Consider the following 12,961-nt stretch of genomic DNA (forward strand, 5'->3'; position numbering starts at 1 on the left):
GACACAGGACAGTCCTGCTGCCCCAGAAACCGAGGGGAGACGCCATTGGCCCAGAGCTGACACATGACCATGAGGACTTGCAAAGGTTGCTGGGAAATGTAGTTCATCTGGGAAGGCTTGTGCGTAGCTACAGCCCTGTGGATTCTGAAAATAGAACAGGGTATTTTTGGGGGGGAACCTGCATTCTCGAATACTCTGTGTTTTGAGCTAGTATCGGCAGTTTTGACTTCCTGATGTCAACTTTTCACCTGAGTCTAAGAGAGATCCTAAATGTTGCAATAAGCCTGATTGTACTAATATTAACCAAAAAGGCTTATTTGTATCTTTTCCCTCTCATGGCCCCTGCAGCCCTCACTATGCACCAGGCCCGACCGGGAATGCTTGTCACGCATCAGCTCACGGACCTGCACCGCTTGGGGGACGCGGAGCCCACCAGGATGCCCGTTCTCCAGGTGGCGCAACTGGACGCCCAGAGAGGTCGTGGAACCTGCTTCAGGTTGCACAGCTCGGAATGCAGGCGGCAGCCCGTGAACTGGTGAACGGAGCCTCAGCGTCCGGAAACCAATGCCGACCCGTCTCAAGGCTACGTCCCTCGGGAAGCTCCACGAGTCCCCCGTCCCTTTCCTGTAAACTGGGGACCCACGTACCCGGCATGTAAGTCACGGGCTCACGAATGTCTTTGGGCGGCTGTGACAAGTTCTGCAAACGCAGTGGCGGTGATCACAGACTCGGAGTCTCTCTGTCTCTCAGTCCTGGAGACAAGAAGCCCGGGGTGCGGGCAGAGCAGGGATGCACTCCGGCAGAAGATGGTAGGGGATGGTCTCCTCCAGTCCCCTGCCCAGCTTCCGGCCGGTCATCGGCTGGTGGCAGCTCCGCTGTGAGCTCTGCAGCATATTCTCCCCGCGTGCATGTCTGCGTCCAAATCTCCCTTCAGACACACCAGCCCCACAGGGCGAGGGCCCACCGTCGTCCGAGACGACCTCAGCTGGTGATTTCTGCAGACTCTCCTTCCAAATAAGGTCGCATTCTGAGCCGCTGCAGGCTACCACTCCAACATGTTAACTCGGACGTGCATACATGTGTGTGTGTGTGATTTGGTCTTCCCGCTTTACAGGCCACATAGCAGCGGCTGGGACCACGCCTCCCCCCCTCCGCCCCTGGAAAGCCGTGCATGGGGTCACGGATACTCGGCTGGGGAGGAGGGAGCAGAAGTGCTTTCTAAGTGCTTGCCGGAACATGGAAATAAAAGCACACATCCCGTAGTGGTCACCGTCCTCTTGCCCTGCCTGAAATCTGATTCCAGGCTTTGCTCTGTTCCAGCCTGGCCCCCCGAGGCACACTCGAGTGCCCAGGAGGAGCAGGGGCGTGTTGCTTGTTAAAACAGGGTCCGGACTATCTGTTCCACGCTTCACAGGCACGTAGACTGGACCGTAGGGTCATTTGTCTCTTCTTTCTAGCAGGGAAGCATGCCTTCCTGGTGGCCTGGGGGGTTCCTTAAGGGCATATGCTCCCCGCTTGGAACTAATCTGACACTCTGGGTCAGTCATACCTCAGTCATCAATCAGTCCATCCATCAAATGCTTCTGCTCTATCAGACCTACCCTTCCCCCTGCAAAAGACAGGCCTCCAAGGGCGGATGATTCCAACATGCTTATTCTAACTGGGTTGAACATTAACCCATTTCCGCTTCTCACTTGGGTGATTTTCTTTTCTTTCTTTAAAGATTTCATTTGTTTATTGGAGACCGAGAGAGCAGAAGCAAGGGGAGAAGCAGGCTGTGGGAGACAAAGCAGCAGGCTTCCCACTGAGCACGGACTCCATTCCGGGACCCTGGGAACATGACCCGAGCCAAAGGCAGACGCTTCACCCACGGAGTCACCCAGATGCCCTACACCTGGGTGATTTTCATCCCCCAAACCCGTAACTACATTCACGTGTCTACCATCCGTCCTATTCCAAATGGCGCTGACGACAGCGCGTCCTCCTCGGGAAGGCCACAGGGGCCCAAACACCTGCCGTGACCCTCGGAACAGAGCAGACACCGCAGCGGACGCAAACACACCCCATAACGGACACCCAACCCCGCTCAGGATCCCACTGATGCGATTCCTGCTAAGCTGCGTAGACAGCTTTGTGAGTCTGGACCTGCCCTGTGCTGTCCCCTGTGCTGAGGGTTACAGAGAGCAAGGACACGGCAAGCCAACCGGGTTTTTTTTTTTTTCTTTTTTTCTTTTACGTTTATTTAGAGTGATGAAAATTTATGTATGAGAGGTACAGGAAAAAAATACAAACTAGATGGATGTACGTCCTTATAAATGCGTCCATAGCATGTCGGTCTGATTGCAAAGGTGCAAACGCGTGTGTCCGTGCACGCCCACACGCATTCACACACGCCTTCAACCCCCGTCACGAGAAACCCAGCACCGAAACTCACATCCAGGAAACCTCGCGCGCGAGGACATTCCCGTCCTGGGAGGAATGTCGGGCGGCCGTCTTGAAACGACTCTAGTCACCCATGTATCCCGGACGCGAGACCCCACATCGAGATTCTGGGCTGCAAATCCCTTTGGGTTTCTGGAACGCTCTCTTTAGGGCTTTCTGCAATCGGCACCCCTCCTGTGGACTAGGTCTGTAAGCCTGCATATTTGGGATTTTTCTGGGTCCTCTCCACGAGATGCAGAGGGCATTAATTGTTTTTATTCTGATATTTAGGGCAAAGCCCAAAAGTGCTCTAAGCATGTACCTAAGTCGAAGGAACCTATACCCATAAGCCCCACCTGGCCTTTTTCCTTTCCCCCCAAATGTTAGTAAAATAGAAACAAACAGATAGTCTGCATTTCAGATGCTTGGACATTTAAGGTTTCCTATTACGGGTCTTAAAAAAAAAAAAAAAAGCATACACTAAGAAAAATGATGGCCTCGCACAAAGGACAGACACCTACAGGGCATCACATGGAAACTGATACGAGAGGACCATCAAGAGACACACATCGCGATCGCTGTCCCCTGTTTTCCCAGAAATCCCGAAACCTTAAGATTTCACAGGAAAAGGAAAAGCATCCTAAGGCCGCTTCCCCCACCCCTGCCCCCCGCCTCCCGCCCCCGAGATGGCTTGCACTCGAGCAACTGTGCATGCACAATCCCGAAAGCCAGCCTCGGCACGTGCAGGTCACGGGCAGGGCAGAGAGGGCTGATCCAAGCCGTCCCCAGGGGTAACAATCCCGCATCCCACAAGAGCCAAACCAGCGGGCACTGGAGGGCACTGGAGGGCACTGGCCCTTGGATGGAGATTCATCCTGCACCAAACTTCCCCCCAGAGCTTCCTGGAAACCATCCCCCACCCCCAGTGGTGTTCCCGATACCCCTGAAGAAGACAGCACCCATGTCCTGGGACCCTGCACTGTGCTTTGGGGAGACACGCAGGGGTCACCCACATGCACATCCTGCAGGCCGAGGTAGCGCTGGGAACCCAATCCAGAGTCGGCATCTGTCCACGTGCGCGATCGAACCATCAGAGGAAGGAAGAATCGTTGTTCAACCCGAAGAGGAACCCAGTCAAGCTCAGGAATGCACTGTGTCCCGCGGACTGGGGATGCTTTCTGGGCCAAACTGAAGCCACGTCAGGGCGGCGGGTGACGTCGACGATGAAAGGAAGCGTCCCAGGAGCGGCCAACGGCATTCCCGTCTACACCGAGCGTCTCCCCAAGCGACCGCTGGATCTCCCAACCCTCACACGTGTGCTGGTTCTGGAAGGGAAGACAGGGAACAGCATGTCACACCGAGGGTGAACTGACCCACTATGTCTTTTGGGGTCACAGCTAATTTTTGCACAAACCCCCCTTTATGGATGTGGCTCCATTAACCTTCAGAACCTCGGAAGCCGGAGCTTTTATTACTTGCAGTCGAGCAAATAAAGCCAAAGCGTCACGCTCAAACAGTCCACCTGTTGTCCTGTATGTGGCCCCAGAAGTGTGTCCCCAGAAGGTGTGGCAGCTTCAAAGGGGGGGCTGTTGCACACGTCCAGTTCCACAGGTTGTGCACTGCAACACATCCCCCTCCAACTTGCCAAGACAGAATGTCACAAGTCCTTCTGCCGACCGGGGACCTCCCGGACCCAACCTTACAGCTGGGCAAAGTCGCTGTGAGGGGTTAGAGCCAAGCTCTCTGTAATGCTGAGACCCTCCCCCACAGCCACGTCTCGGACGAAAGCCCAGATGGAACCACCGTGGTCATACGTGCTAGACGGTTTGCAGGTCTGGCAGCCGGCAAGACCAGGTTGCCCCGACATGAGTCCTGCCCATCTTCAGAGGGTCTCCTCGTCCCGTGACAGGAGGTGTGCCTGACTGGGGTCTCAGGACCCTAGTTTTACAGACAGGCAGACAAACGTGGTGTCCATGGGACCCAGGGACGTCATCCGTGAAGCAGAGGTAGTGGAGGGGACGTCTGAGGGCTCAGTCGGTGAACCCTCAGGCTACCGTCTCAAGGTCCGGGGACTGAGTCCCACATCGCACAGGGCTCCTTGCTCGGCGGGGAAACTGCTTCTCCCTCTCCCCCTGCACGTCCCCCGGCTCCTGCTGGCCCTCTCTTGTCCTCTCTCAAATAAATAAGTAAACTCTTAAAATAAATAAATAAATAAAAGAGTCACTGAAAAACTAGTCGGGATGTTTCTCTAGTCTCCAAAGAAGCAAAGAGAGCGTCCAGATGGGAAGAAACAAAACAACAAGAAAAATCAAACAAAAAAGGCCACCATCTCCGATACACAGGGAGACCGTGATCCGTACTGAAAAACAACACAAAGCAAACCAAACAAACAAACAAAAAAATGAAAACAAAACAAAACAAAAACAAAAACAAAAAACCCTTTAGCTGTAAAAAAAAAAAATAAATAAACAAAAAAATAAAAAACTAAAAACCAAAACCATAAAAACCCAATTCAGGTCTACACTGATGGGTTCCGAAACGCCCGCGTATCCATGTGGAAGGAGGAACCCAAAGTCACGCCATGTGTCTGTGATGATCCACGAATGCCCAGACATCTGAGGGGTTTTCCAGAGGCTCAGTTTCCCCCCAGGCTTTTTGGGGGGTGGGGAGTAGGGTGAGGAGTAGGAGGGGCGGGTGTGGTGTAGACCCGAGCTCCCCAGGGTCTGGATTTGGTCAGTACTGCCCGTCCGCCAGCAGAGGGAGGCCCCGGGCAGGTTTTGGGATTTTTGCAAGCCTCCCTCAAACACCCTTCCGTAGGGACACAAAGGAGACGGGGTGAGTGCACCCCACACACCCCAGATGGAGTCCTTCCAGGCTGTCTGCTGTCGGGACCACATGTCAACACTCCCTCAGCTGACCTCTGTCCCCTACAGCCCTCTCTGTCCCTGGACCCTCCCTGCAAACAGGTCCTCAGCCCAACACCTGCCACCTTCGCCCCCTAAGGAGGTGTGATTCTCCAAACCTAGGATCCTGGATTCCCCACCCCTAAAAAAAAAAAATCCTGAACTAGGAAGCCACAGTGGTCTGCCACCCATTTCCCAGGGGGGAAAATTTGCAGGAATTCAACAGAAAACCTTCCAAGTCTGTCCGTCCTTACTTTTGTTTTTGGAGAGAAAAACAAACACGGCAGGTTCCACCGAACCAGTTCCCAAGTCCCTTAGGATCCACAGAAACGGTGTCAGCCCACCTGATGGCAACCCCAATAGCATTTCAGTCTACGTGACTGACTGGCAGAAACACCCACTCTTGCCGATCCCAAAGCTGCTTAAATAATAATAAAAGAAAAAGCATTCCCCCCTTGAAGACCCAACTTAACACCACATCCTGAGGCGACGCTCCTCTATGGGGCGAACCCAGAGAGAACCCAGCCCAGCGACAGGCTCCAGGAGTTGTCTGCACAGAGCCCCCAACTTGCCGTTCGTCCTCAAACAGTTCCTCATGCGGTTGCGTTGGCAGTAGCCGGCCGCGGCACCCACCAGCGTGACCACCAGCACGGACACGACCGGAGACACGATCTTCGCTACCGTGTTACCTGTGGGATGGAGACACCAAAGGGGCTCAGGAAACAGCACGGCCGGCGAGGGCGGCGAGTGGTGCAAATTATCCCACCATCTCCGCTCGGGGACTTCCCAACCTTAAATGCACGGAGTGGGGGGTAGGGAGAGGGGAATATAAGTATAAAAATAAAGAAAAAGAGGGGTACTTGGGTGGCTCAGGGGGTTAAAGCCTATGCCTTTGGCTCAGGTCATGATCTCAGGGTCCTGGGATCGAGTCCCGCATCGGGCTCTCTGCTCCGCGGGGAGCCTGCTTCCTCCTCTGTCTCTGCCTGCTTCTCTGCCTACGTGTGATCTCTGTCTGTCAAATAGAAAAGTAAAATCTTAAAAAAATAATAAAAAATAAAAATAAAGACAAAAAGGAACAAGAAGTCCTGAGGAAAGGAATCTGCTTTTACCCCATGTGGAGATTATGGACGGCGTCTTTTACCCCTTCCGGACGTTCAAGCCAGAGCATTGGAAATAAGGGTCATGCGATTGCTTTTTTTGTGGATTTGTTGAATGGGGTGCAGTTGAACCTTTTTGGAAGTACAATGCTTATATTTTTGCAATAAAAAATAAAAAATAAAAAAAATAAATATTCAACACACACGTGGCCTGATAGAGGGGCCTTCCAAGCTCTCCACAGAGGCACGCACCAAACCTGACACCCCTGAGACAGGCTTACAGCCTACACTTTGCTGTTTCTGCCCCGGGACCTGGCCTGACAAAAGCCCACGCTTCTGAGAAAGAGGAAATCACGGCTTCCCTTGGCGAGAGTGACCTGTGTTGTGTATCAGAGTGGGTCAAGCAGCGGGTGTGCTGTTGGGCTGCATATGGGGCCGCCATCGGACCTCGGCTTGGACACTGCCGCCTGCAGGAGGGACAGCTTGCCCCCTCCCCACCCCAGGCTGGCATCGGTCCGTCTGTCTGGACGCAGGACCCTACACGTTCCATGCAACAGCCTGTGCGCCGCCTTGATTTCTGTCTTGGGATCTGTCCCTCCAGAGCCCCAGCTTGGGTGCCAGAGGAGAACAGAAGGGCGGGATGTCCTCCCAACACCAACACAGCCAGGCAGCAAGGAGCTACCCCGAGGCCGTGCACGCGCACCGGGGCTTGGGGGCTGGAAAGCGCGTCCACGCGTACTTCTCCCCGAGGATCCGTGACGCACAGAATCCCCGCGTGGGGCAGGGGGAAGCGCATTCAGCTTCAACGGGAACCCTGGATGGCTCAGAGGCTACATTCTGCAAGCAAGGGGTGACCAGCGTGGGCCTTCTGGCCTCCACCCGTGCCTTGTCTGACCTGCTCTGGGGCGGGCGGTGCATTTCTAGGGCGCTTCCTGAGGTCGGAATGTCCACACCAACGGCCCATTCCCCTTCTTGGCTTCCTGCCTGTGCGCTTTCTCAAAGTCCAGGAAGCCCTGGGTAGCACTTGGACAAGGTCCACGAATTCCACGCTGCGCTCAGAACCTTGAGGCATCCTCCAGCCCGGAACCCTCCCTCCTCGCTCCTGCTCCAAGCCCCCAGGGAACTGAGCCGCCCAGAGAGGCAGACCGCGTTGCTCAGGACTTCCCAACCGAACAGCCACTGGTCCATGAAAACCCTCGCGGGCCCGCCCAAAGCATGTTTTTATTAAAGACGGGACTGCACGGAGCCATTACCCTGTGGGTTCCCGTAGGTCGAGTATCCGTCTCCGCCTGTAAAGGGGAAGGCACACGGTCATGGGTTTGCCCAGCAGAGTTTCCACCGCCAGGAGCCGCGGGGACGCTGGGCAGGCAGCTAGAAGCAGCGGGAAGCGCCGCGGACGGACGCGGATCTCCGAGTGCCTGCGGGGAGCTTACCTTCTCCCGGAGGAGGGGGCGGACACAGCCACAGGAAGGGTTGTCCGAGGGGCTACATACATGGTGAGCAGTGCCAGGGGGCAAGGGAGGGACGAGGCAATGCATTTTTCACTCCTGGTGGGGGCACTGGATATGCGCACACGTTTGCGGGCGCACGTGCGCGCAGCCACACTCATGCTCGTGCGCGTTGCGAACGGGTACATCCATGCGCGCCCCTCCACCCACGCGCACGAGCACGCATGAGCATTCATGCTTGTGCACACATGGAATCATAACGTGTACGCACACCATCACTCATGCACACGGCACTACCCGCGCGGACACCTCCACCCCCGGGGGCGTGCACACCTCCACGCAGGCAGATCACATGCGAACACACCTGCAGGCACATACAAGCCCCACATATACACACATGCGTACATCCACCTGCACGCACACACACGGTGCACACAGAGAGACACACAAACATCTACGTGCAAATCCCTATGCACAGACGCACACAGACACACACATGTGCACACGAGGACACATGCCCGTGTGCATTAGCAAGTAGACACGTGTGCGCAGCCACATGCACAGGAAGGTACACACACGCATGGACAGATGTATGCACACATTCGTCCATGAACGTCTGCCCTGCCTGGCACGCACCTATTTGCACGCACACACACACATTGGCACACACGTTTGCGCACAGGGGAGCACGAATGCACGCGTGCACACACACACACATATTTCAGTTGGAAGCAGGGCTTACTTACTTCCTGGCAAGAAAGTAAGGTGTCACGGCATGCAAAGGTGTGGACGCGAATCAGACCCTGCGGGGCCGTTCGTTTCCACGCCGGAGACAATAGCAGAAGCTTCCCGCCAGCGCCCAGACGGGGTGTTAGTTCTCCCCAAGGACAGTTTCTCCGCACACAGCTCATAAGAAATAATTCCTTTACCATAATTATTTCCGTAAGATTTGGGTCTAGAGCGCCCTCCTCCTGCAGGATAGAAAGAGCACGTGAAACAGAAGAGAACCCTCCAGAACATTGGGCGACACGGCTCAGAAAACCAGCACAAGCGGAACTTCCAGGCCAGCCTCCCCGTGCAGAGGGAAGGAGCGCAGTCACCACGAGGTGGCCACTGACACCCAGGGAGCAGGAGCTGAGGTCAGCCTACAAGACCTGCGGGACGCCATGGCTTCCCCGGACGCCCTCTGGAGCCTGTGGCCAAGGGCACACACCATGCTCGCGTCCCAAGACCGGGGGCTGGCCTGAGCTCCTGTGCAAACATGCTTTCCAGGAGGCCAGCCCGGGGCGTGCCGTGGGGACAGATCATAGCCATCCGGCCACTGAAACAGAAAGATTTCTAGCACCTTCTTCTCACGTCTGGAGACCCATTTCTCAACCAAGGTATCAGAGGACAAACGGGTAACAGGTTAAGCCGTGTCTCCCTCCCCAAAATTCATATGTTGAACGCCTAGCTCTCCGGGACCTCAGGGGGGGACTGTGCTTGGAGGTGGGGTCTTTAAGGTAAAACGAGGTCACTAGGATGAGGTCACGAGTCTGTTAGCCTTGGTTTCCTTTGTGCAAGAGGAAGGGGTGTGCCTAGTGCATTCTGCCACCTCCAGGGAGACGCTGGTGGACGTGGTCACCTGCTCCATGAACCTAGTCCTCGGTACTCATCTGAGAGCTGACTCAGCCTGGTGCATCTCAGCGCCCCCAGGACAGGGGTCCAGGCACAGACAGGGCTGCATGGTTTTTCTGCACTTGGGGAGAGATAGTTCCCCAAGAAATACTGACATGGGATCAGAGTCCTGACTCATTTCCTAGGGGGGAAATGTAGGTATCCTTAGGGCTCCCAGGAACACTGCTAGACAAGTCCTAGGTTTCCTGCTTATGAATCCAGCAAAGAACAAAACAGCAGGCTCTAGAAAGGACCCTCCAGGAGGGAGAAACTCCAGAGATGCGTGCATGGGGTAAACACATTTCCCGGATCAGGACACCTCCCTGCCCTGGAGGGATGTGGGGCATCCTCTGACCCTACAGTGTTCCCCATGCCTGCTTATCAAAATACTGGATAAGCTTTAGTCCCAGCATTTGCACGGAAAGAGGATGATGGGGGCATCACGTTGGCACACTGAGTTTAAAACAGACACCTCTTGACCCCATGCAACTAGGACCCTTCACACATCCCCTGTCCCATAGAAGCGTGTGCACATTGTAGGGACAGCCTTATGGGGATGGGGCCATCCATAGGGTGACAGGGATCTGCCCCTTAAAGCAGACTGTTGGAGCAACGTGCTTCACCTTCACTCTGGAACATAGGATGTCACATAAATACGTGTCCTTCAGAAATTAGGAAGGTTCATGGGACCACATCTCCAAAGGCCAGTGTCCCATACAGATATTAGTATCAATGGAAAAGATAAAATCACTCCATTCACATACGATTCTCAAAACCCTTAGCTGATGCCAAACAGAAAAAAACCTCATGCTTTGAAATTAATCCATAAATTGACTGTTGGGCCAAGAGGAGTGTTAGAGGATGAATGTGTGGTTTTAGGATGAATGACGTCTGGGACATCACGGAGAGCCTGGGGACCTCGGTTATGGGTTAACCATCCCGTATCCTGTATTTAGAAGTTGCTAAGGGAGTCAATCTTTAAGGTTCTCCTTTTACAGTAAAAAAATAAAATGTGCAGAGCACCTGGCCGGCTCAGCGGGTGAAGCCTTTGCCTTCAGCTCAGGTCATGATCTCAGGGTCCCGGGATCGAGTCCCGCATCAGGCTCCTTGCTCAGCCGGGAGCCTGCTTCCTCCTCTGCTGCTTCCCCTGCTTGTGCTCTCTTGTTTTCTCTCAAATAAATAAATATGTTAAAAATTAAACAACAATAAAATTTGTAACTGTGTGTGCCCACGGACCCACAAAAAATAAAATTTGTAACCATGTGTAGCGATAGACACAAAACATAAAATTTGTAACTATGTGTGCGGACAGAGGCTCCCCAGACTTAGAGCCGCGGCATAGAATTAATGTCGAGTCGCTACTATGTACACCTAGACTTGGATACAATGTTTCCTGTCTGTCGTATCTCAATTAAAAAAGAAATCAATCCATGGCTTTTCATTTTCCCAGCGATGACGTTTGGTTCTCAGTCGTCCCTGACGGAAGCAGGAGCGTCCGAGGGCTTCGAGATTTGCCGTTATGATGGCAAAGAACTCAATGCAGTAAAAACCCAAGAATCACTCCTGTAGGCTTTTCCTTTTGGGCACAGTCGGCCCTCGTGAAGTGTTTCCCGTTGTGGGTAAGTCAGCCGCCTACAAAAAGTCCCTGATGTGTTGAATGTTGTTCCCCCAGCGACTGCCGCTGCCTGTCACTCTGTTTCCCACTACCCGGACGCTGGTGCCCCTGGACAGCAGGACGCGGCCAAGTCAGAGGGTCAGCTCGGAGAGGTGGACGCCAGCAGACAGAGCGCCAATGCCTGAGACCCCAGGAAGAGGCTGAGATGGGTATGGAAGGGGGAGCCCTGCAGAGACGACCCCCACCCCACCATGCACCGGGGGGCTGGGGGCCGGGCGTACCGTGCGTGTTTCCGGACCCGTCGTTGCTGGGGTAGTAGCTCCCACCGCCTCCTGCAGGAGAGAAGGTTCGCGTCAGGGACACTCTGCTGGGAACCATGGGGTTCCTGGTGATGGCCCCAAAGCCATGCCCACGACTCAGCCCAAAGAGAGCCCCACAGGGTGGCAAAGAGTGGGTGCCACCAAGGCTGCCTCCCTCAAGTCACAGCTTTCTGGAAGGACAATGCATGCCAAGACAGACCCGTATGGCAAGCTCGGTGCCTTCGGAGAGCACACGTGAACCCTGAGAGCCTTATGGGAATGCAGGTGTGTCCTTCTCCTGCACAGAGATGCAAGCAGGACCGGTCAACTTGACACAGAAGTACGTGGATGACACGGGCACACTGGGCAGGCAAACCCTATTACATACGTCCTTTCTTAGGAGCCAGACATTCTTACGGTTGGCTGGTCACAACCTCGAAGGCAAAGCTGTTTGTTCCCAGTGCTGAACATGGCAGAGAGAAGGGGAACACATACCCCGCATGTCCAGACCACATGGGTGTCCCTTGGCCAAGTATCGGGGCCAAGTCCTCACCTCTTCTGAAACACGTCACGCGTGACAGAACAGAGGAGAAACCCCGTGTACCTGACACAGAGCCTCACGCAGTCCAGCCTGGAGCCTAGGCCTGCAGAGGGCTCCGTCCTGACTATCTGCGCTTTGGTTTACGTATGAAAAATTCTCTGCAGGCATCCCCAGTCCCGTGATAGAGAGAACATCCGCCCCACTAAACCTTTACATACACCTGTGAACGTGTGCATCAGCATAAAGCTGGAAACGTGACTCTATACACACATGTGCACCATAAATGTGTATTTAAGTACATAAAAGTACAGCAATAATCATAGAAACACTCATAAAAATATACACACGTGCCTATCCAAGTATATGAATACACATGAAGATGTATATACCCGCATACAGATGCAGAAGGAGAACAGGCGCACCTGGGTGGCTCCGTGGGTTAAACCTCTGCCTTCGGCTCAGGTCATGATCTCAGGGTCCTGGGATCGAGCCCCGCATCGGGCTCTCTGCTCTGCAGGGAGCCTGCTTCCCCCTCTCTCTCTGCCTGCCTCTCTGCCTGCTTGTGATCTCTCTCTATCAAATAAATAAATAAAATCTTTTTAAAAAGATATATAGAGATATGCGTATATAAAGGACCATGTGTAATGTCTATAAAGCAATCTGTACATGAATATGTACATGCATATATAAGGGATATATTCCTACGACAAGACAGAGAGAGACAGGTGCATACAAAGATGTTTCTATGCATGTGACTAAGGGATACGTGCATAAGCCACGATGTGCAGAGACATGTACAGACAGGCGATTTGGAAATGTCTATAAAGGGATCTGTACATGAATCTAAAGACATAAATACGCACTCACATATACAACGGATATGTGCATTCGGATATATACAGACGTATGTATACAAACGTCTTTATATAATTATATATAGAGGCATCTGTATATAAGATATACAGAAACATTGTATGCAGA

The 12,961-nt window shown here is 53.7% G+C and overlaps 1 protein-coding gene across 3 annotated transcripts in view; it reads right to left on the minus strand.

The window, feature by feature from the left end:
• Positions 1-2,208: 2,208 nt before the first annotated feature.
• The window catches only part of XG (Xg glycoprotein (Xg blood group)), a 32,375-nt gene continuing 21,622 nt past the window's right edge, over positions 2,209-12,961 (minus strand). For 2 of the 3 annotated variants that reach the window (XM_059386243.1, XM_059386245.1), the window contains exons 8-12: positions 11,422-11,472; positions 8,799-8,840; positions 7,675-7,710; positions 5,897-6,013; positions 2,209-3,746 (exon numbers count right to left, since the gene is read on the minus strand). In XM_059386243.1, the coding sequence (XP_059242226.1) occupies positions 3,730-3,746; positions 5,897-6,013; positions 7,675-7,710; positions 8,799-8,840; positions 11,422-11,472 (263 nt within the window). In that variant the 3' untranslated portion in view covers positions 2,209-3,729. Of the gene's footprint in view, positions 3,747-5,896; positions 6,014-7,674; positions 7,711-8,798; positions 8,841-11,421; positions 11,473-12,961 lie in introns of those variants that run through there. The other variant, XM_059386244.1, reaches the window with a different exon arrangement.

Source organism: Mustela nigripes, chromosome X (genome assembly GCF_022355385.1).
Source record: "Mustela nigripes isolate SB6536 chromosome X, MUSNIG.SB6536, whole genome shotgun sequence".
NCBI lineage: Eukaryota > Metazoa > Chordata > Mammalia > Carnivora > Mustelidae > Mustela > Mustela nigripes.